The following is a 25,000-nucleotide window of genomic DNA, read 5'->3' as shown; positions in this document are numbered from 1 at the left end:
TCCTCTCTTTTCCCGTCAAGAGGGTAGCTGTTATCAATCAAACTATTCACAGTCCGGTAAGGCTCTCATTCAAATTCTGCGACAAGATTGCGCGCTCTCATCGTGAATTAAATCGCATAATTCTATTGATTAAAATCGAAATAAAAATTTTTGTCAAGAATAATACTATACGTAGCTTCAGCTGTCTTAATAAAATTTTCTTTTCAATTTTAAATTTTTAGACAATATTTTATTGTAAACTGTTCACGTCGATCGCGCTCACTAGCATGTAAAGTAATCGTGCCGAAGTGAATTTTATATAGACTATCACCTACGGCACTACTACTTAACATGCAAATAAGCTGCAAAACTTGAGATTAAAATTAATTTTTATTGATGTATGTTTAAACTTCATCAGTTTTCTTGATTGTTTGTTTTCGAAGACTCAAAGTGATAAGGTTGAAAAGTGACGCGTTACTTATTGTAACGTTACCGCTACAGTTACTTCTTTTCCGTAACTGTAACGATAGAGATAATTACAAATTTTGTTTGTGACAGAAAAAGTAACTCTGTTTTTCAGTAACCATCTTTTTGGTAACAAGTAACAAAATTTCACAATTAACATTTATTGTTATTTTTTCGAATTTACTCAGTATAATTTTCAGATAAAGAAACATATTGATAAGAATGTTGGAACGTAGCATCACATAAAAATTATTAGAAGCTCATCTTTTTGATATCTTGTTTTTTTTTCTATTTTGTATAGCGAGTAGCACATATAGAGACATAAGCAATAAAACGTAAATAATAATCAAATCAACATTTTGTATTTGCCTAAGACCATTACGCGTGACAAAATTTTTAAGATAGCTTTTACGTTTAACTTTATAAAAGTTTTTATTATTCAAAATAACTTATTATTATCAAAATAATTATTGCTTTTTATATCAATAATGATATCACTATCAAAATTATATATCGCTTTTGTTACTTTTTTAGTAAATTTTTAATGTTTAATTTGATCTTGTATTGAAAAAAGATTGTATGTAAAGTTTTTATCGTATATAAAAAAATGTAACAACTCGTTACTTTTTGAGTAATGGTAACGACAAGTTACTTTATCAAAAATTGAGAAAGATTAGTAACAGTAACGAGTTACTTTTCAGGAAAAAGAACAATAATGATAATGAGTTTCCCAAATTCCCAAATTTCCAACCCTGCTCAGTGGTCATATAGTTTATCAAGAGAACTAAAAATTATGTTTCCGAAAATGCGCATTCTCAAAATCCTTGTTAATTATTGTAATCTTATACAACAAAATGGAAAATTTCAATAACTACAGAAATAAAAAAATTGTACATAAAATGTAAAGAAAATATTAAATAAAATTTATAAACTATATAAGGAAATTTAAAAAAGAAAATATATTTTGTATATATATATATATATATATATATATATAATAAGAAAATTTATTATGTATATATATATATATATATATACATATAAGAGTAAAATAGAAATAATAAAAAAATAAAAAATATTAAAAGCAAATATATAAAATAACAAATTATATGTATATTAATAACTTTTAAAATTAAATTGGCATAATTTTTGTATAGAATTTTGCAAATTGTATACAATACAATTGTTGTATGAATTATGTCTTTAAGTATAGAAATTTACAAAAAATTTGTAAAATTTTATAATTTTTTGGCAAATTTTACATTATTAAATAATACAACCAAATCTAATAGTAAAATCTATATTTAAAGAATAATTCATATCAATGTGCATACACACACACATATATATATATATATGTATACATACATGCATACATACATACTGTAATACATATATGAGTGACTCAAAAGTGCCAAGTGAAACAAAAATCCAAACTCAGTTTTTTAGTTATTATTTAAAAAATTGAGATATAAACAATGATGCTATCTATCAACATAACTATACAACTACGTAAATGGGTCTGTTTTTAAGGTCAATCAGATTGCATAGTTAAATCATTTGTATGTGTATTTAAGTATGATAAAAGCATATGGAATACAAAAGTCCTTTCTCAAACTTCACAATATTGTTTAGAAATATTTGTTCACTCTCCCCTATATTATATGTTTTTTTGACTCATGTCAGTTTATATTTGGAAATAAAATTTCTCTAAATAAAAAATATAAATTTATGTATATATTGTAATAAATTGTAATTAGAAATATACACATTAATTACACTAGAAGTGTGTGCATATTTGTACAAATTATTAAAATTTGAATCGGTTTTGATCAAATTAATCAAATTGACTTTCTTTTCTTTTGTTAGTATGTATATTAAGAAATATTTATAGTTGTAATTAGCAGACGCGTAAAAGAGATAGTTAGATTTGGGAACGTACCAATGAGCATTTAAATGATCTTTCGCCCATTGTTACGGTCACAAATTGAAATATCCTCATTGTAATTCCCATTATAATTGAAGTATAGCTTCCTGAGGATCTGAAAAAGATTAAATTCAGCTGAGCAATAATAATAATAAATTAAGGTCTACATGTAAAAATAAATCATCTGTACTTATAAACAAATTGACACATGTAAAGTAATTTATTAAAGAATATTATAACTTGTAATGTGTAATCTCATTGTGATTTTTATCTCATTTCAAATATGAGATACTGATAAAAAAATATGATAAAATATGATAAAATTGTATTTAATGTAATAATAAAATAATATAAAATATAAATAACGTAACATTTTTAAAAATAAAAGAAAAAGAAGATTATATACAAAGAACAAAAATATTAATATACGTTGTGCCCTTATATTTGATCATTTTGAAATATAATAATTTTATGCTGCTATGACTTTCCCATGCGGGTTAGGTTATTTTACCGCAATGAAACACGATATTACTACATAATACCCATTAATAATCCTTTCTTCCTTCTATTTATCTTGTTTTATTCCAATGTATAAATAATTTATTTTATGTATAATTATATTTTATGTTCGAAAGTTTAAGAAATTGTCAAAGATATAATATTTTAAAAACCAAAAATTAAAATATCGTTTGTTTTCAAAGAATGAAAAAGGTGTATCTATGTGTATGTTTAAAACAAGTAGAATTATATTTTAGTATAATATGTACGTTACGCACATATTATATACATAAGTATATATGTATGTGTGTGTGTGTGTGTATGTGTGCGTACGCATATTAATATACATATTAATATATATATATATATATATATATATATATATATATATATATATTAAAAATACTTACTTAGATAATTTATGAATTATAAGCTTTTATTCCTTTCTCTTCTCTTCTCTCTCTTTCTTGATATAAACTATAAACACTTCACATAACTAACGATTCACTTTGACACGTAGTAGGATGATGCGTTAATATCGATATGTGGCAGCGGTGTCAGGTAGAATATGCCACGAGAAATTTCAGACAAATTACGCATGCACAGGTGTTTCTTAAGATATCGCTATACATACCGCACATATATCTATACACATATCTTACTGCCACATGTCTGTCTGTCATTTCTATCTTTGATATTATTTCTTTGCTCGATATCTTTCTCCAATATTCTTCAAATAGTTTCAATCCCTTTTAATTGTAAAGTTTTTTTAGTCTTGTATTTTATCTTTGTATAATATATATATGATTAGATTATTATATATAAAATATTATAGTCAATAATGTCTCTTTCGTCAATGATTCTCGAATAATTTTCGAAAAATAAATGTATGTAGTTGAAAAAAATTCGATAACATTTTTCATCTCTTTCAGAATAAGAAGCCATCAATTTCATAATTTTATTTTAATCTAATATATAATAAGAAGTTTAATCTAATGTATAATAAGAAGTTTAAACACGACAAAGATCAAAAATGAAAAACACAATTTTAACTTTGTATATTCCACAGATGTTTAATATTTTATATATGCCATCTAGTTTTCTGACAAGTTAAAATATTTCTTTGACAAAAGTTCCTAATTAAAATTAATTAGATTAAGTGATTCTATTATGAATTATATTTGTGTTTATATAATGTTTTATTTTAAGGTAGAGTAATGTTACACGAATTTTTTCCAATTTTTCTACATTTTCATACATATTTATTACAACTCTATAGATATCCGAACATTTCTTACAATCGAAGCACAGTTCTTTTTATAAAAGAATTCTTATGCACACTTTATTGACATGATACATAATAGTCAATTACTCAGAAGTCGTTTACTTTATATAAGAGCGTTTTATATACTTAAAAGGATGGTAAATATTACATCTTCTGCATAGGCTAATTAAAATATAAATATTAGAAAAGAAACATTTTTGACAAAACTCAAAATCGGTTTGATAATACTATAGCTTACTAAGAGTAAAATTCACAGGAACAAACATTATTAAATTGGATAGAATGCGATGCGTGGGCCCAGACCGGATACTCGCCGAATGAATCTCATCCCAAGAGAGAGGAAGTCTGAATTAAGTCGAGAGTAGCCACTGTCAAGGGGCTACAACCAAGTTCTCCCTGGTATCCCATAATATGATTCGCGACCCCGTTCATCTCTTAATTGATCGATCATATCCCAGCAGATCGTTATATATATAAATAAAATATTATAATAATTATATATTATATATAATAATTATATATATATATATATATATATATATATACACATACATATATATATATATATATATATATATATATATATATATATATATATATATATATATAATAGAATGTTACGTATGAAATAATTGTAATGATATTTAAAAAATAATGAAAGACAGAAAGATGATTCAATCAATAATAAATAAAGAATTAAATAATATTAAATAAATTAAAAATAAAAAAGGAATAAATAAATATTTATGTAAATAAAAAAATGAAAGACATATAATAAAAATATAATAAAATACAAAATAAATTAATCAAGTAAAAAAGTAATTAATCAAGTAAAAAAGCTCTCTCTAAAACAATAATAAAATTAATTAAATATATCATATATGTACGTGTGTGTGTTTGCATATAAATCTCTCTCTCTCTCTCTCTCTCTCTCTCTCTCTCTCTCTATATATATATATATATATATATATATATATATATATATATATATATATATACATATGTATATATATATATATATATATATATATATATATACATATGTATATTTTTTAAAATAAATAAATAATATCAAGGCTCTCTTAAAAATAAACTCTAATCACTAAATATTATAGGCAATAAAGAGCAAATATATCGTATAAACAGAATAGGTAACAATGGAGATTAATGTATTCAATCAATAATAAGGTGTAACCGTTTCTTTGTAATGACCAATATTTTATGTGATAACAACTTTAAGTCAATAATCATTAATATATCGCAATTTGATTAGGTATACAATATTGACGGAAATATTATCACAAACGTGCAAAGTATTCGTTAATTCGAACTTATCCCGAAAATCTTTATTGCCTATAATATTTAGTGATTATAGTATATTTTTTTTTAATTTTCTAATAAAAAATATGTATAATAAAGTATAATAAAAATACGATAAAAATTGTTTGAGAAAATTTAAGAATTTTAAAAAACAAAAAAATGAGATCAACGAAAAAGTTCGAAAGTACAGAATGTGACAAACAAGAATTAAGACTTATTAAAATCGTTTGACCCTGTGCTGGTTCTTCTACCATACACTAAACCTTAATATAGTAGTTTCATGCAAGATATAGGTGGGAATCACAGGAAAGAACGAAATAGATAGAGAGAGCAAAAACCTTTACAGTACATGGAAAATAATGACATATAATAATAATACAATAGAAAATAACGAAAACAGAAAAGCATAATAGTATATCCAATTGAATCTTTTATTGTGATAATTTATATAAGCTACAACTATATAAAATATCAATGCAAAAGAGAAATGTAAATCACTTTTGTATTATAAATAATTACTTAGGTAATTAAATTTAAAAATAATAACAAAATCTATCTTTATTAATAAATTGACAATTTGTGTAAATAAATAAATAAATAAATAAATATATATATATATATATATATATATATATATATATATATATATATATAAGTACAAAAATTGCCTATTTATTATATACACATATACATATACGTATAAACATTTGAATAATAATTTATATATTATTTATTTACATATATTAGAATCATACAATATACATGTATAATTATTTATTTATTATATATTTATTATATGTATATATACTGATATAATTGTTATCACTATCATCATATTTATAAATAAATTATATATTTCACCATTTATAACGTTATAGTGTTTGTAATTACATAAGATAATTTGCAATTGTTTATATAATTCAGCCCCTTTCACAAATAATGTCCACCACACTGGGCTCCATCAGAACTGGTTCCAGACATCTGTGTACCGCACTACCCAAAATTTCATCCAATAAAGAATGAACGACGCTACAAATAAAATATTTTTTAACGTATAAATATAAAACTTCTTTTTATTTGCCGTGCAAAGAGTTAAATGTAAATTTTACTTTTCATCTGACACGAATCCCCACAGATAAAGCTGTAAATAATGAGTATCCACCTGAATTTGTTGCAAGCCGTATTTACTGAACGTTCGTAATCTCACGCATTCTAAAAAAGTCTAGATACAGAAAGAGAGATATATTTTATTAAAAAATATTTTTGAAAATTTTATTACAAAAAATTGTCATTAAAAAAGCAATTATTAAACAATCTTTTACAATAGCTGTGAATAATGACAAAAACATGAAACATATATTGTATTGTGAACAATGGCAAAGTTGAAAAGATAAATCAACTTTGTAAAGTGGATAATAGCTATGCTATTTTATCATTGTGATCACTCTGCACCTGAACGATCATTATGCTAGTACATTGCTTGCTAAAAGTATTAATCCAAAAGAATTTTTATCACTCTATATGCTAAAAAAATCATTATTATAAATTATAATGTTTATTATAATATTCTCAGCATCATAAAATGCCTTCTCGTGAAGTTAGTCACCTTACGGTTTAATATATAACCAATTAATATATATTAATATATATATATATATATATATATATATATATATATATATATCTATTATACATTAATAAAACGCTAAACGCGTTGCTACTAGACTAGCTGTTACTAAACTTATAAGTTTATGCTTGCTACCTTTAAGCGAGAAGGCATTTATAATGCTTTCTGTACCTAACAAGGAAATAAATAAATAAATAAATAATTGAAAAATAAGAAAATAATAAATGTACGAAATGGATTGAAATAACAAGTTGTGTATAAAACTAATGATTTGATAAATAATAAAATATAAAATGTAAAGATTTAATCTAAATCAATAATTAATTAGATTAAAAGTTATTATATTATAAAGTATTATATTATTAAAAATTTGATATTGTTATTATTTTTAAGAAAATTCTTAATTTCCTTAATATTTATTAAAAAGTAGTATATTATCATTAATATTACTTTTAAACTTATTTTGATAATTCCTGTTAGAATAGACGCCTTGTTGAACTGCACGGACGAAAAAATCTCAATTCGTTCGGAGAATAATTTATGAATATTCGACACTAGAGAAGAATCAATGTGACTGGGTGTATAGGATGACCAGTTTGACCTATAGTGATGCCTTGAGACACTAATGCTAAAAAAAAAAATCTGAATTATTAATCTCAATTTAAAAATTTAACACTTAATAAGTAATAAATTCGAGAGAAAATCTGAAGAATATATCAAAATCCAAAGATATATATAAGTAATTAGCATTGTGCCGGCATTGTATGAAATTTTGTTTTTATCTCAATCACCAAAAGTATAATTTTGAAAAAAACGAGATATATTTAATTGCATAAATCCTAATAAGTTTTTTACCTGTGAGTCTTTCTACTGCTGTCACTACTTCTATCTTGACCATCATTGTCATCATATAGAGCAGCAACTTGGGAATCAATAGCTGTTACATCTTCGACAACTCTCTTCATCACAGCTCTCACAGTTCTAGGTTCAATTGTATGCAACCAATCCCTAGTTTCTACAGATTTCCTTAACATTTGAGAAACTGCTAGTCCTTGAATTCGTACATAATGATTCAGTAAATTTTGAGCAGCCTCCTGAAAGTGATCGCACATTTCTGACTTGGGAGTTATATTTTCTAAAGATGTATATTGATCAATACTGAAAAGATCGTCGGTGGTCGTGAGCTGCAAGGTATATACAAATATATATTAATATATATATATATATTACTTTATATTATTCACTTATTTACTATTTATTTTCACTTATATTTTAACTTTAATATATCGGTATTTTCATTTATATTATATTATTATATAATTGACTAAAATATTTTTTGGAAATCTTTTTATTTCTAAATACCAAATAACGGACGTTGCTCTCTTTATAGTCAATACACATTTTGCTAAGCAAAAGTAACAAGGTGGGCGGAAATTTTGGTACATCAGACCCATTGCAAAATCCAGCTGCTGTAGCTGTAAGATGATGCAAAAAACCAATTACTAATCCTTCTCTTACTTCATCCACGCAAAAACTTTGCAGAAACTGCGTTTTTAGATTGAACGACAAGTCTTCTTGCAAAAATACCTAGAAGAGCAATTGTAACCAATTTAAGTGCTTTTCTGTTCACATTTATATTATTAATTATTATTAGTAGATTACTTGAAAGTTCAAAAAGTGAAACTCAAAAAGATAAGATGCCGAAGAAAGAATTTTATTTTATGTCAAAAGTAAAAAACAAAATATGTATAATTAAGAGTTACATTAAATTAGGAATTAAATTAAAATTGAGTTATTAAAAAAAAGTTAGATTAAAAATAAACTAAACAATATAAAAATTTAAAATATACATATAAAAAGTTAAAAAAAATAAAAAGATTGTTTATATTATAGGATACACATTTTCCAATAATTTGCTTCTTTATCTATTTTTTAGAAACGCATGATCTGAAAAACCTAAATAATATGTAAATTGGCAATCAAAATAATAAAATTAAAGTCTCTCGATCAGTACTTTAAAATCTATGCATAACTATGCAAATCTATATATGTATATATATATATATATATATATATCAAGGTTATTGGAGATATGTGTATTAAAAATGAAAGGGGAGAAAATACAAACCAATAAATCTTGCAGAACTCCTTTTACTTTTTCAATAATAGGCATGATGAGCATAGCTTGAAGCTCTGCTAAGCTTCCATCGCTATTCTGTGTAAGTTTAGTGGCTAATGTTTGTCTCACTTTCACTAAAGTTTCATTTAAGTGTTGCTTCAAACTGTGCAAATGATTGCGACATTGCTTTCGGCCAGCATTCACAACAATATCAGTCCCAATTCTGAAAAATGTTTATTTTAATTTATTTTATTTTATTTTTTTATTTTATCATATTTTATACACATGTACACAATCTTATTAGTCTTGTGTATATGTCGAAGTTTCTTTGTAAATTCTGGCTTTTTATAAAACGCTATCTTACAATAATTCAGCACATTATAAAGTAACAAAGCCTTTTTATAAAAAAGATTGATTTTATAAAAATACTACAACTATATATATATATATATGTGAGTGTGTGTGTGTGTGCGCGTGCGCGCGTGCATATGTATATGTATGTGTGTGTGTGTATATATATATATATATGCAGTGTTTGATAAAAATTTAACATTGTAAGCACACCTTGTGTTTAAAAGAAATTGAGCTATTTTCAAGAAGCTGCAACTCGATGAAATATATGTATGTATATATATGTACGTATATATAGATACGTATATAAGTATATATATATATATATGTGTGTATATATGTGTGTGTATAAAAAAGTCATATTATTATATGTATATTTTATTTATTTTGATATTTATTCTTTTCCTCTACTCTACTTTTTATAATTTTTATTCTATATTTCTTTTTTATATGTTTTATTTTAAATTATTTTTAATATATTTTTCTTTTTCTCTATTACCTGACAAAGTCCTTTTCCTTGCAAGATATATTCATCGCCTGCAGCTTGTGATGAAATCTGTCAAGAGCTCTCACCAAAAGTGCTGTATCACTCACATCTTCTACTCGTTTACCCACTAAATCAAAATATTTTTTCATATTGCTCACAATAAATTTATTCAAATTATTTTCAGCTTTTATTTCAAAGTCATCAACTAAATTATTTTCTTCCAATAATCGATTTATGAACAAATCATTATAAGAAGCCACAATCAGACACAAGTTACTAAGAAATCCTGAAGAAGCCATGTCTATAAACTCTATAATGTCGTTTTCGCACATATCTTTCAGGATTTCTAATTGCTCCGTTAACCTTCCTTCAGTATGCATCAAAAATTCAATGCATAAAGAATCAGCTGGTTCTTTTAATTGTAACAAAAGTTCGACATTTTCAGCTAGAGCTTTAGTGGAAGTCTCCCTTTTGTGAAATTGTAATCTGAGTTTGGATTTTAGCTCATCTAAAATATCTTCGCAGTCTTTCTGAATGCCTCGGAAGGATGGCATATTACTATATTGATTTAAAACTCTTTGCGCTCGAACGTAATCTTCAACCGCCTGAAGATAAATCACTCATAAATGAAGACTTAAAAATTAATATAAAAGAGAGATTGTATTATTATTATAACATCTTATACGTACTCAGATATAAATAAACTTTAAATAAAATGCATACTTGCACATAATTTTCTTCATTTATTCTATCCTTGAGATTGCCAGGCAGCTTGAAAAGAAACTGCAATTTTTTTAACAGAGTATGTACAGAGGACAACTTAGCAATTTGTTGTCTTGTTCCATGTAAAGTTGAAGAAATTTGCTCTGAAAAAGAAGTGATACTGTCCATATTCTTTGCCAACAGATCCATGCTGTCCTCCATTTCCTTAAAATCTGCTTTCATCTAAATTGTATTAAAAACAATTGTATTAAAAATAAATCTAATAATTTTGTAAATATAGACTTACCTTACGAATAGTATCAGTGGCAGATATGAATTTATTATAATTTTCATATACCAAAGTCTGCATATCTGAATGTAAAGTTTGGGTGTTTTTTATAATTTCAGCTTCATGATCCATAATTTGCTTCAATGTGTATTCCTATGCCAAAAAGAAAAATTATAGAAAACTAAATTGTGTATATATTGTAGAAATGTATAATTAACAAACAAAAGATAGAATATGTGCTAAGCACAGTAATTTGTATATTGACAATATATAATCTACAGAAAGATAGTAGCGTATGTTGTTCTCTGTAAAACTTCAAATATATATATTTCTTTATACGTAACGAGAAAATTATAGAAAAAAAAAATAAGTGATTTAAATAAAATTAAAATACAATTATTTAAATTAAAGTTTTATTTAATTTATATCTCGATTATATATTAATAATTATTTTTTTACACATTTATTAATTTTTAATTTATTTAAAGTACTTATTTAAATATTTATATTTTTTATATTGTCTCACCTTTAATAACTTTTGAAAATACATGTCAGAATTGAAATGTTGTCCATTAATGTCATATGGATTATTCATGCTCTCTGCCATCTTTTAAATCTTTTTTCCAAGAAATAATAAAAGAAATTTTATTTAATTATTGTGTGTGATCTGTCTTTAACTATTAATTATTTCTTTTTTGCTAATAAATATAATATAAAAATTATTACAATATTTCATTTTAAACACACACACACACACACATACACGTGTTGCAATTTTAATGCTAATAAAAAAAAAAAAAAAAAACATCCCTCATATGCAATATTATTGTCTCATATGAATTCGAGGTTGCAATACACATTATTCGCGTACACACATAAGCAAATAGATAAATTTATATTACATAACCCAATCCCTAATATGAGACTATAACACTGCAATATGACACAAATCTCAAGTTTTCAAATGTAGTGTTTATCGTAATTACACATATACAATATAATATGTACTTACATTTTTTTTTTGTTTTGTTTTTACAACAGTTATTAAAAGATTTTTAAGATATACCTTCCATTATCATAAAAAAGGAAATGTTTGATATTATTCTTTAATTTAATATAATGATATAATAATTTTGTAATTCAAGTGTATATCTGTTCTTTAAACAACAATATCAATATTTTACTACTTACTTAATTTTTATTATATTATTATTTTATCTTGTTAATACTGTTGGCAAATATGAATAACATTTAATTCCGCTATCTCATATCTAACATCTAACTTATTATGTAAATGAGAAATGACATTTGCAGTGTTTGCAGTGTTTGCAGGTTACAGGTTGCAGGTTAGATTTCTGAAGACTGAAGACGCAACAAACACGCAAAGACGCTGGCTGAGCGGCTGAGCAAAGTAGTATAACCTCACTCGTCAACATACAAGTACACATCTTAATTCTTTAATAAATTAACAATATTTTTTCAACAATTCAAACATTTTGCAAATTCTAGTAAAGCAAAAATCTCAAGTGCTTTCTTAATATTATCCGTCATTTGGAAAATTGTAAAATATAAGGGCTACACATCTCTCTTTCGTTCAAAGTATTTTAAAATTGGAATGAAATAATCATATACAAGAATTATACTACAAATTTCATAAAACGGTAAGAAAAGTAATATATAATATAGTCGATTTTAAATTGAATCTAACTCTCTCGTTGCTATCATTTATCAATAAAGTTTACTAAACTTTTTTTGCAACTTAACCTCTTTCGGGCGTAATATAATTTTTTGTAACTTTTTTCCCCATCTTCTACTAATTGTCAATTGTAAATGTCTTTAACGTATCTGATAATTATTTTCAGCAGAAGGATATTTTGAAGAAACAATACAGATATATATAAAATTTCTTTCTCGAAATCTGTAAAATTAATAGGAAACTATTGCATTAAATTGCATCGTGAAGAGGAAAAACTTGATGAGACAAACTTGATCTTTGACAATCATCGTTTCAACGGTGAACTATGAAAGAAAAGAATTTGAAAATCTTTTAACATGACAATTTTAATCGTCAATTATGAAGAGAGGAAAGAACCCAGCAGTCACAATTTCAAATTTAAATTGTGAGAAGCTATTAAAAGAATATGAATTATGAGAAAAATGTTTGAAAGCTACTCGATTCTTTTATAATATTAACTTTAATCTATTAAAAAGAAGATTTTATGTTTATAATATACTTTAAAAGCTACAGCGTGCTAACTGCGAGCTATGAGAAAGAAAACTGATTTATAGTTTCAAGGACGAATTATTACTAATTTAATTATGAAAAAGAGGAAACATTTAAAAATTACAATTTCTTTCTTAAGCTAAAAAAAAATACTATGATGAAGGATTCGTAAATTATTTGACCTTTAAAGTCTAACATCAATTTTGAATTATATAATAAACTAGGTTTACTTGATTTTTAAGAACTACACGATCACAACTATGCCACATCCTTGCGTCGTCTGTGGTCGTTCGCGCATGAATCCCAACAATCGTGAAGAAGAGTACATGTTCTTTGGTTTTCCGGTGAACGACGAGCCCCGTTGCCGTTATTGGCTCGAGTTCTGCGGTCGTGAGGACCTTTACAAACTTACAAAAAAGCAACTTCTTCAACGTATGGTTTGCTCCAAACATTTCCAGCCTCAACAAGACTTTCTTAACGAGTATTTGGATCGCTTAAATTCTATCGCAGTTCCATCAATCTATGATCCTAAGCAAAGTTTGTATAATATAACGTGTGTTCTTTGCGGAAGAACACGAAGAGATCCACCTGCTGCAGATTACGATGGGACAACCTTCCATCATTTCCCTGGGGAAGAATTTCGCTGTCTCAAATGGCTGGATTTTGTTGGCATAGACTCTTATTACAGATTAACGAGAAAAGAAATCCTCTTTTGCTATATCTGTTCTAAGCATTTTGATCGTTCCCAGTTTGTTCCAGGATTCAAGGGAAGATTAATGGAAAATGCTATTCCTAAGATTCGCGATCCAGATCAATTGAACCAGTCAGGACCGTCTATTATCGATTTGCAAACTGAATCGAAACTTTTCAGTTTCCCAGATAAGTGCAAAAAATTGGAATCATTGCCTACTGAAGTACTGGAAAGCCAAGCTTGCGCGGCTTGTGGTCGGCTGAGGTCCGACCCGAGAAATAAGGTTGAACGTTACAAGTTTCACCCGTTCCCGGCATACGAAATAGGTCGATGTTTACGCTGGTGCCAGTTTCTCGGCCGCGAAGATCTACTCAAAATGTCGCCCAATCAGATACGCAAGCTTGTATTATGTTCCAAACACTTTCAGACTAAACAGAGTTTCCACAAGGTCGGCCCATGCGACGCAGTGCCCACAATAAAGAATATTTCAGAATGTGAAAATGTTTTCGAGAAAAACGAGGATGATCAGTATCTTGGAGAAGATAATAAAGATTCTTCCAAGGCCTTTAAGCGCTCGGTTTCTAGGCCACTTGTGTCTAGCAAAAAACCCAAAGTTGACAATAAGCCTGCGCCATTGGCGAAAAAACGGGGGAAATCTCGAAGACCGACTTCTATTAATATTCCTAGACTTGAGCCTAACAATATGGAAAACCAAGTGATGAAAAAATTACCTCTTCCACCCACGAGCAACTGGAAGATCCAGTTAGGAGATCAATTTCAGCCGATCACAATCAATAATGTCGCTACGAATAATGTTGCGAATAATCTTCAAGGAAATATCAAGAAGATTATAGTGCCGTTTACCGGGGACATATCGACGCTTGGTGCTCCGATACCAGTTCATAGTTTGTCGAGTATTCCTCCGGGATTGTTAATCAAAATAAATCTGCCAGAACAAGAACAACAGCAAAATTTTCAGAAAGCTTCAAGGATAAAAAAACAAAGCAAAACGAAAAATTTTACGAGTAATGTAAGTGAACAACAAATTTGGATGAAGAATAATCAAACTTCTGTTATCTTGCAAAAAACGAAACAGAACATGGACAAAAGTTTAGTGGAAATTTTATCAATGTCTACAGAATGTAATGAGGAGATTTTGAATTCTAATAAAGTACAGGAAAAAAAGACGCTTCCGCACTCTTTGGAGATTTTGGAAGATGTAGCTGGGTTGCAGGTCAGTGTAAGTTGAAAATATATTCATGAATAACGAACCACAATAATATAAATATACACAATTGCAAATATATTTGTAAATTATAATTCATATTTCAATGATTAAATATTTGCCCAAACATATATATAAAATTTGTACACACACACACGCACGCACGCACGCACGCACGCACGCACGCACGCACGCACGCACGCACGCACGCACGCACGCACGCACGCACGCACGCACGCACGCACGCACGCACGCACGCACGCACGCACGCACGCACGCACGCACGCACGCACGCACGCACGCACGCACGCACGCACGCACACACACACACATAATTATAGATATAATTATCTAGATCAGATAAAGATTTATAAATATATATATCATTTATTTTTATTCATAAACCATAAAATAATTAAAAATAATTAGACATACTTTATATAATTGAGAATTATATTAAGAAATATGATTGATATAGATCATGTATACAGATACATACGTAAATTGACTTATTGGTAATTCATGATTAATTTAAAGTGAAAAAAATAAGTATCAGTTAATTAGATAATAAATAATTCAAATATTTGATATAAGTAATATTATACCTGTAATATCTGAACAAATAAAATAATTATTTATTTAAATAACTTTTAATATCATAGGTAAAGGAAAAATATTTTCAAGAGTTGGAGGATTTGAAAAAAGATATGATAAAGAGAAAGAAGGCAAGACGACGGAAGAAAATTACAGGCACCATGAGAAGGACTATGTTCCCTATCAGAAGCGAAATTAGGCATTTCTTGAGAAAAATAGCACCGTTGACGCATCGGTTACCGACCCGAGCTAGAGCGACGTTGAAGCTGTCGATTGTCAACATGGTAATCGATCAGCTTTGAAACTACAAAGATATTTTTTTAAATCAAAATTTCTTGATTTTATTGATGAACAATTAAAAAGAAGTTTTTAAAAAATATATAATTGGGATTTGGATTTGTATCGTTTTGTGGATTGAAAAACGCTTGACAATTCTGAAATGTCGTTAGTTTGAATTTATTTAATTTTATTATTTTGAAAAATAAAGCAAGAGTTCGACGTTTTCTATTCACAGAATATAACTCATTTCTAATTTTAATCCATTTTTTCCCCACTGAATGCATGATCAGGTAATCAGTAATATATAATAGGATATAACAAAATATTAAAAAAAAAAAGTTTATTATAGAAATCTACAGCTGGTTTTAGAATGAAAAGCAGAATAGAAGAATTCTATTATATTATTTAATATTGTTTAATTAGCCAATCTATTTTTCGAAATATTCATTTAAGATTATGAAACGTTTAGTGAAAAGGTTAGGTTTTTGCAACTTTTATTTATTTTTATAATTCATGATATAAAAAATTTATAGTAAATAGTATTTATAATTTATAGTAGTTTTGTTAAAAAAGTCATCTTGGAATAATAAATTTTTATTGTTTAACAATCTTGGAGAATTAAAAATATCACAAAGCAAGAACGATGGACGAGAATACCTATTTTTTTAGTGCTCTAGGCTCTAGTATGTTGTATGTCCATATTTCGTATGAATAATATTGAAACGGAAACGCCATCTCGATTAACATTTCGAATTAGCGTTGCCAATCACTTTTGAGCTCATAGGTCAGTACTCATAGTCCGATCTTATATTTAAGATCGTCTTAAGATCCCGTTCAACCAATCAAATAGCCGCATAGCATCATTTTATTGGTTGAACGAGATCTTAAGATGATCTTAAATATAAGATCAGATTATGAATACCGGCCATAAATCCATAGATATCGGAAGATATCTATGCATAAATCATCGCCCATATAAGTTTGTGTCCCTGGGTTCTATTCTTCATGGCCATAGACTTAATAGAATAGACTGCTTATGAGATGGAAAAACGGTAGTGGGGGTATCCATCACTGAGAAAAGGACAGTTGTCGTTAATATGAGTTTCTATCTTTTTCTAACGCAGAGTAGTAGGAGAAGCATAGCGACCAATAATGGTGTCAGAACGTGTTGCATAGTATGTTGTCATAGTATGCGTGTTGTTAATGTGAGTGAGTTCTATGCAGTGCGCATGAGCAGTCTACTATATTCTAGTAAGTCTATGTTTATGGCGCGTATCTTTGATATACGCCTTATGCTGGGTTCACATTGCGTCCGATGGTACGACATCCGATATCCAATAACGGAACTTATTTTCTAGGAAAAAGTGCTATCTAAAATATCTCTAGCTAGAATTCTTAAAAAACAAGCTCTGTCATTGGATATCGGATATCGGATGTCGTATGTCGTACCATCGGACGCAAGTCATGCGTTTCAATCGGCCTAAAAGAAAAGAAAAAATAAAAGAAAAAGAAAAAAAGAAAGAAGTACGGAATAGAAGTACGGAATAGAGAGTGCGTCATAGAAACAGCCAATCAGAGCTTTGACGCACTATGTGATTTCAGCCTTAGTATTAAGTTAGCTTGACGCTGATTGGATAGCACAGTGGATTGGTATTTACGACGGTTGCGACGCTGCGCGATGCAAGATGCAACTAATAGCTAATAACTAATGTAGAACCAGAGAGAAGCCCGAGAGACACCACGGCCCGGTTTTACGTAATCCCTGAAAGCGACACGCCCTCTGTGGACATAAAAACGTGGACATTGAACTACATAGCCAATATCCACGAATGTTCTCAATGAATAATGCATAATGTGCACAGTTTTGGTTGCGATCCGTGCTATGTCCACAAAATTTATTAACACATTTTGCTTATTCACTTTCACCTAAAAATAATTTGTTATTTCTCCACACTGGCAATAATTTACTTTTAATATTAAATAATCAAGTAAATATTGTCAATATTCTAATTTTGCCAATAATTTGATTTTTTGTAATTCTTTTTCTTTTATTAAACGCTATTTTTACATTCTACATTTTACAAATTAAAACTTATTTTATATGAAAAAAAAAACAAATTTCTTTCAACAATTTAATAATTTAGAGTATTATATTGTTCTACAAATACAATAATAAACTTTTAGATATCGATAGATTCAATTAAATGAAATTAGAGCTAAAAAAAGGTCCTCGCTGAATATTTATAATCATATAAATTCTTGTATTACTAATAAAAAAAGTTGATGCGAGACGCTTTCTGTAACAACTAATCGTGATTTGAAAAGAAAAGGAAAATTACTTATCAGAATTAATTAACCGAGATCAAAGAAGGTATCACTCTTCTCATCGATTGTAGCGATACCTTCTTTGCGAAACATGTTTTCCTAATCATTCAGAAGCGAATTTTCGAGCGTTTTAAGATATATTACTGCTCGTGAAGTACATTGCCGATATTTATGTAAAATATTTTATTAATAAAAATTGAACTTTTGAGGATATTTGAAGACACGTATTATTAATCGCGTACGAGTATGTCAATTGCATAATCGGCATTAATTAACAGTAATTAATAAAGTTTCTTTTCCTGAAATTAATATATCAAACGTCCTGTTATTAAAATTGTAAATTCAAAGCAACAAATAGATGAATTAAATGAGTCCGATGACTGATAAATAAAATTACAGTAATTAAATAAAATAAAATTATATTATAAACATGTATTCATATATTATATATATATATTGATATAAGAGTCTCGTGCAACAATGATCTCGGTTAATTAATTTTGATAAGTAATTTTCTTTTTCTTTTCAAATCACGATTAGTTGTTACAGAAAGCGTCTCGCATCAACTTTTTTATTAGTAATACAAGAATTTATACGATTATAAATATTTAGCGGGGACCTTTTTTTTTAGCTCTAATGCTTTAGCTATATAAATTAAAATGCTTGTCAAGTAAAAATTAAAACTTTTATTTTTTATTTTATCTTTTTTAAAATAATATAATTAAAATTAATGAAATTTTTACGATTATGACAGCAAACACGATATAATTTGGGCAATTTTTACTTAAATAAGTAAAAAATTTATATTTTTCTCTAATTAAAAAAATTTTGTATGTTTACATATATATATATATATCTGATCTTTATTTCATTTAATTGAATCTATCGATATCTAAAAGTTTATTATTGTATTTATAGAACAATATAATACTCTAAATTATTAAATTGTTAAAAGAAAATTTTTTTTTCATATAAAATAAGTTTTAATTTGTAAAATGTAGAATGTAAAAATAGCGTTTAATAAAAGAAAAAGAATTACATAAAATCAAGATATTATTGGCAAAATTAGAATATTGACAATATTTACTTGGTTATTTGATATTAAAAGTAAATTATTGCTAATGTGGAGAAATAATAAATTATTTTTAGATGAAAGTGAATAAGCAAAATGTGTTAATAAATTTTGTGGACATAGCACGGAACGCAACCAAAACTGTGCACATTATGCGTTATCCATTGAGAACATTCGTGGATATTGGCTATGTAGTTCAATGTCCACGTTTTTATGTCCACAGAGGCCGTGTCGCTTTCAGGGATCACGTAAAACCGGGCCGTGGTGTGTGGCGTTTCTCAGTCTCAGGTCTCAGGTCTCAGGTTTCTCTCTGGTAGAACGGCCTTTGCATGTCTCATCGACAATGTTTTGAAACTGAAAATATCTTGCCAAATTAAAATATTGTCACTTCTTATTTTGTTTGTAGACTTATATAAATCGAATTATATTTGACATCTGTGATATTCGACATGTGGTGTTTTAAAGGACACGAAGGTATATGTATGTGTGTATGTGGTGTGTTTAATTAAGATTGAACAAATTTTGTATCTTTAACTTGTCTACACTTTAATATTTTATATTAAAATAAAAAATCTAGATTTATTAATACAATTAACTCTGAAAATGAATTAAATATGTAATAAACAAAAATTCAATTTTATAAAGAATAAAAAGTCAAATGGTAAATTAATTAGAATTTATGTATATGTATGAATTGAAAGATTCTAGATTCTTTCAGAACTCTCTGTTTTACAGTTTTATTATCTAATAATTTAATGATTTAATGATAATTTAATAAATTAATAACAAGTGTTGAAAATTGACAATTTATTCTTGTAGATCTTTGCATTTATATCTTGCCAAATCAGAAGAAATCCTTTGGTAAATCACAGAGTGACGTCAAACTGGAGGAAGATGTCGCAATTAGTGAACTCCATGCAGTGATTTCTGTGGAATCCACAAGAAAATCAGATGTAAACCTGTTCTTATTTATTAATTTGCTCCAATTTATCTCTTTTAGAAAAGTATCATCATCAAGAATGTTAAATTTTTTTTTTAGATACAATATGAATGTGTTATCAGCAATATATCTAAATATGGAACAGTTGTTGTAAGAGATGAGGAGAAGAAGAAATTATCTGCAAATGACAAATTTACTTTGAGATCTGGCGATATAGTGCAGTTTGGTCAGAAATATACTTTTGTGTAAGAGTTTCATAAAACAGTTATAGTTTTGTACAATTTTTCAATTTATATTTCTAAACTTATATTTGTATATATATGCATATGTATGTATGTATGTATGTATATATATAACACGGGTATCATAATTTGCACTCATGAATTACGTAGTGTTATTTCTTAATTAGTTCTAAATAATTTTTTTCTGCATTACTTAATAAAAGAGAAATTATTAAATAATTATCATCTTATCAGTGCTGCTGTTTAGATAAGCATTTGTAAACCTGCGCATTTAGTTGAATATAGTAATGCACGTTATTTTGATGTGTAGTTCAAGGACATATTTCTGCCTAAAAAAACGATGCTAATCGGGTAATTTTTATTTAATTTATTTCTTGCGTTAAGTATCACAAATAAAATAGTTCAGATTTTCTCTCATTCATTTCTTATTCATTATAACGCTATATAATTCATGGATGTAAATTATGATACATATCTCTTTCTCTCTGTATGTACATCTTATGCACGCTTGTATAATATTTGGTACATAATATTGTTTTACATATAATTTTTAAATATTATTACATAATATTTAAAATTATACTTAATTTTTATATATTTAGTTTTAATCTGATAAATTTTTACAAGATTTCTTTTACAGTGCATTGTGTTATTCATTTGTGATTGTGAGATCTGGCTTAAATGAAGAGGATACAGAAAGATTAAGGGATATTGTGGGTTATTTGGGAGGAATGTTAGCTGAAACTTGGGACAATTCCTGCACACACTTGACAGTAGCTGAAAGTGTTCTATTTACCACAAAAGTAAGATTTTCTATAATTTTGTATAAATCTTTTTAATTATTGATAATTCTAAGTAAATAGCTGTTATGATTGAATTGAATAGCATGTTATGTTATTGATGTATTATTCATAATGATGTTTTATAAATTCTTATGCCATACGTTTTTCAAGCAATAGAAGTTAATTTTTGTAAAATAAAAAGTTTACTTTATAATAATATGATTATATACTAAATTTGTTTAATAAACGTATAATTTAAAAGCATAAACTTAAAAAATACATTTTGTGTTAATGTTATTAATTTTAATTTTATGTTGTAACTTCTTACTTTAAGCAGAAAATTACAAAAAGTTTTATTTATGAAAAAAATATTAAAAAGTTAGGCAAAAGACACTTTGTTAATTTTTTACTTGTTTTGTGTTCAGTTAGCTTGTGCATTGGCCTCTGCCAAGCCTATTGTCACGATTATGTATTGGGAAGCAGTAAGTATAGCTGTCAAAGAATCCAAAGAATTACCGAAAATTGAAGATTTTCTACCAAAAGTAAAAGAAGAATGGTTGAAAATTTGTTCAAAATTGTTTCTGCCAGATGAAAAACGTAAAACACTATTCAAGGGCCTGTCGTTTGTGCATTTTTGTGCGAAACAATATTTCACATATGCATTATTAATTGCTACAGCAGGTAATGAATTCTATTAATTTTGAGAATTTTGCAAGCAAAACAAAACTTTGCATATAATAATATTAGATTGTCATAATAACATTATTCTTATTGTTTAAATCCTTTCCTATATCTTATAGTTATTTTAATATTTTGTAACAAAATTATGTTTAAATTACATTTATTCCTTTCTTTTTAATGAGTTTAATTTTTTTATGTTTATACTCTTATTACTGTGCTCAATATTTTCTCGTTAGTTTCTAAATATAAATCTAATTATGATAAAAGTTTATATTAGACATATATATATATATATATATATATATATATATATATATATATATATTTTAGGTGGCAAGTCATGTGTGTATCCCACAAAGAGACCCTTGACTCCTCGAGATCTTACTGCAAGAAATGCGATTGTTATACAACAACCAGCAAATGATTCCTCGCAATTAACTCAAGTTGTTGCCGTTGATTATCCAATTATTTGTGAGTAATTGAATATTATTGTAAAAGAGAAATGAGAGAGAGAGAGAGAGAGAGAGAGAGAGCGAGCGAGCGCAAAACGTACTGAATAGATTAAAACATGAAATAACTTTCAAATAAATTGTAGATTCCAAGTTACAAGCTGTCAAACGTAGAATGGTTTCTGATACGGAAATTCCACTTGCAATTCTATATTGTACTACGACAATGTACTGCAATCCCAAATTCGATTTTGCTACATTTGTAAAAATAAAGGCGCAAATATTTTCTCCATCTGACGCGATAATAATCGAGGATACGCAGGACGTTGATAATGTTGCTAAAAGACAAATTGAAAGAAATATTCCCGAAACTTGCGATTCTCAATATGATAAAAATGTCTCAAAAGAAACTTACTTTTCTGAAAGCGAACAGAGAGGTACATATAACGCTAGCAAAAGTAATATTGTGATGAAAAACAAACACAACGATAATAGAGAAAATAAACGCAAAATAGTTCCCGAAACTTACGACTCTCAAAACAATGAGCACATTTTGAAAAAAACTCTCTTTTCTGACGAAAATGAGCAAAGTAATATTTTCAGCACTAATACAAATGGCACTGGAATGAAAATTCAATACGATGAAAATAATTTAAAAAATATCTATTTTTTTAAAGAAAATCAACAAAATAATATTGTTAATAACAACAAGAACGTTGTGAGTAATATTGTTTCTAGAAAGATCAATAAACAATCTCAAATTATTCCCGAAAGTTGTAATTCTTTAGAAGGAAATGTGAATAATGTTTCTTCTGGTAAAAGCAATAATAATAATAATAAGCAAACTCACCTTATTTTTGACATTTGTAAAAATGAAAAAAATGTTTCAAGCAATTTTGCTGTGGAAAAAGAGGAAAATGTTGAATTTCAAGAAAAAGAAGTTTTTGTAGAAAATTTGATCTTTGCAAAAAATTTAAAAAGAAAAGATGTTTTAGAAGAAAACAAATCCAAATTTCAACAATTGGAAAATGTATTAATCAACAAAAATAACAGTTCGACTTTTGAAAATAGTAATTTGAATCGTAAAGAAAATTTTATTATTAAAAATGATAGCTTAAATAATATTAATGATAAATTTGAAAATGCGAAAGGAGAAAGTTCTAAAAACTCAGAATATCCGCGAATTGTATCGATAGAGAAAATTGATAGCAACGATATGTATCTATGGCAAGGAAAAGAAAAAAGTATATTGGGAAAGCATTGCTTTACAGTTGAAGAATCACAGAATTCATTCAAAGAACAAAAATTAGGTTCAATCTGCAAATCTGGAAGAAATCGAGAAAATAAAAAAGTAACAGAAAGTAAAATACAAAAAAAGGACGAAAAAAAGGAAGAACCTCGAAGAATAGTGAGTTAATTAATAATAATTGAAATAATTATTATATAATATACTGTTGTATTTATATATATTTATAATAATAAAATATAATGTTTACAATCTTTACAGAGAGTTAATTGGTATGAGAGATATTTAAACCAAGAATTTACAAATGAGATACTGCGGAAAGATATACCATGTGGCAAAAGATTCACAAAGGTTTGTAAGAATCTTGTTCTATAATACTTGATGTAATATTATTAAATACGTGTAACATCATTTAATGATATATTTATATATTTTGACTTCTTTATATGCGCACACGCATATACACATCGTTATATACTTGTATGCGCGCGCGCGCGCGTGTATGTGTGTGTGTGTGTGTGTGTGCGCGCGCGCGCGCACGCACGCGTGTGCGTGTGTATGTATAGAAGAAAAGTAAGTAATCTGTGTGTAAGAAGATTTAACGATTTCTTAAATTAATTTAGAAACCCATTACGATTCCTGAGAAGAAACTAAAAGTGGATGACTTTGTCTTGTGATTCAAGTATGTAATTTTATTATAAGAAAGAGTTTAATACTATAGGGATTAAAATAATTAAGAACTTTTAATTGAGGTTTCTTTAAAATTAAAATATTTTCAAGTTAGTACTAGATATTTTTATTATTAAAATTTATTTTAGTGTCATATTAGAAATATTGTTACTTTCAAAGATTTAACTCTAATAAAAGCAAATTTTGTAAACAAATAATAATTAAAAATTTTTTTTTTTTGTGAAAAGAATCTAAATTTGATTTATGTGTGCAGAATTCTCATTTTAATTGAAACTTGAAACTTATATGTGTGCATATATATAGAGTGAGTTAAAGGAACCTAATGATTTGTAAAATAAAATAAAAAATAAAATATAAATATTTATTTCTTTTTAGATAACAACAGGATATATAGTATGCTATTTGATTACATTATTTGATCTATTCATTTCTCAAAATTAAAAAATTAAAATTTAGAAAAAAATTTTTCACATTTATGAAATGTCCTCATTTATCCTACAATGCTATATCT

At 27.0% G+C, this 25,000-nt stretch overlaps 3 protein-coding genes across 8 annotated transcripts in view; 2 read left to right on the top strand and 1 right to left on the bottom strand.

The window, feature by feature from the left end:
- The window catches only part of LOC140671669 (uncharacterized), a 16,318-nt gene extending 14 nt beyond the window's left edge, over positions 1-16,304 (top strand). The window contains exons 1-4 of one of the 4 annotated variants that reach the window (XM_072903169.1): positions 1-56; positions 12,373-12,710; positions 12,912-15,204; positions 15,852-16,304. The exon at positions 1-56 is cut by the window's left edge and continues 14 nt beyond it. In XM_072903169.1, the coding sequence (XP_072759270.1) occupies positions 13,534-15,204; positions 15,852-16,085 (1,905 nt within the window). In that variant the 5' untranslated portion in view covers positions 1-56; positions 12,373-12,710; positions 12,912-13,533 and the 3' untranslated portion in view covers positions 16,086-16,304. Of the gene's footprint in view, positions 57-12,372; positions 12,711-12,911; positions 15,205-15,851 lie in introns of those variants that run through there. The other 3 variants (XM_072903171.1, XM_072903170.1, XM_072903172.1) reach the window with 3 other exon arrangements.
- Vps51 (vacuolar protein sorting 51) lies at positions 6,231-12,373 on the bottom strand. Of its 3 annotated transcripts, none has more exons than XM_072903166.1 (12): positions 12,241-12,373; positions 12,062-12,115; positions 11,576-11,747; positions 11,068-11,202; positions 10,782-11,003; positions 10,071-10,663; positions 9,230-9,443; positions 8,464-8,688; positions 7,957-8,285; positions 7,552-7,729; positions 6,584-6,696; positions 6,231-6,503 (listed from the first exon to the last, which is right to left on the bottom strand). In XM_072903166.1, exons 3-12 carry the CDS (start codon positions 11,654-11,656, stop codon positions 6,395-6,397), a joined length of 2,199 nt encoding a protein of 732 aa, XP_072759267.1. In that variant the 5' UTR covers positions 11,657-11,747; positions 12,062-12,115; positions 12,241-12,373; the 3' UTR covers positions 6,231-6,394. The 3 variants fall into 3 exon arrangements, with proteins under 3 accessions (XP_072759267.1, XP_072759268.1, XP_072759269.1); XM_072903167.1 differs by having other exon boundaries at positions 11,576-11,665; XM_072903168.1 differs by lacking the exon at positions 12,062-12,115 and having other exon boundaries at positions 11,576-11,665; positions 12,241-12,367.
- A 3,414-nt stretch (positions 16,305-19,718) lies between the features above and the next one.
- Nbs (nibrin) overlaps positions 19,719-25,000 on the top strand; it is a 5,484-nt gene continuing 202 nt past the window's right edge. The window contains exons 1-9 of the mRNA XM_072903469.1: positions 19,719-19,933; positions 20,279-20,412; positions 20,499-20,644; positions 21,282-21,444; positions 21,849-22,104; positions 22,435-22,575; positions 22,700-23,961; positions 24,061-24,150; positions 24,423-25,000. The exon at positions 24,423-25,000 is cut by the window's right edge and continues 202 nt beyond it. Coding sequence (XP_072759570.1) covers positions 19,909-19,933; positions 20,279-20,412; positions 20,499-20,644; positions 21,282-21,444; positions 21,849-22,104; positions 22,435-22,575; positions 22,700-23,961; positions 24,061-24,150; positions 24,423-24,476 — 2,271 coding nt within the window. The 5' untranslated portion in view covers positions 19,719-19,908 and the 3' untranslated portion in view covers positions 24,477-25,000. The remainder of the gene's footprint in view (positions 19,934-20,278; positions 20,413-20,498; positions 20,645-21,281; positions 21,445-21,848; positions 22,105-22,434; positions 22,576-22,699; positions 23,962-24,060; positions 24,151-24,422) is intronic.

The sequence above is a fragment of the Anoplolepis gracilipes genome, chromosome 12 (genome assembly GCF_047496725.1).
Source record: "Anoplolepis gracilipes chromosome 12, ASM4749672v1, whole genome shotgun sequence".
In the NCBI taxonomy this organism is placed as follows: Eukaryota; Metazoa; Arthropoda; class Insecta; order Hymenoptera; family Formicidae; genus Anoplolepis; species Anoplolepis gracilipes.
The sequence above is the reverse complement of the archived record's forward strand: the minus strand, read 5'-3'. Positions and strand labels throughout refer to the sequence as shown.

Excerpts from the sequence above, each read along its gene's own strand:
- Vps51 (XM_072903166.1), bottom strand. The coding sequence starts at position 11,656 with ATGGCAGAGAGCATGAATAATCCATATGACATTAATGGACAACATTTC. Across the intron at positions 11,004-11,067 it reads CCACTGATACTATTCGTAAG|ATGAAAGCAGATTTTAAGGA; the intron begins GTAAGTCTATAT and ends AATACAATTTAG. Across the intron at positions 9,444-10,070 it reads AAGGAAAAGGACTTTGTCAG|AATTGGGACTGATATTGTTG; the intron begins GTAATAGAGAAA and ends AACATTTTTCAG.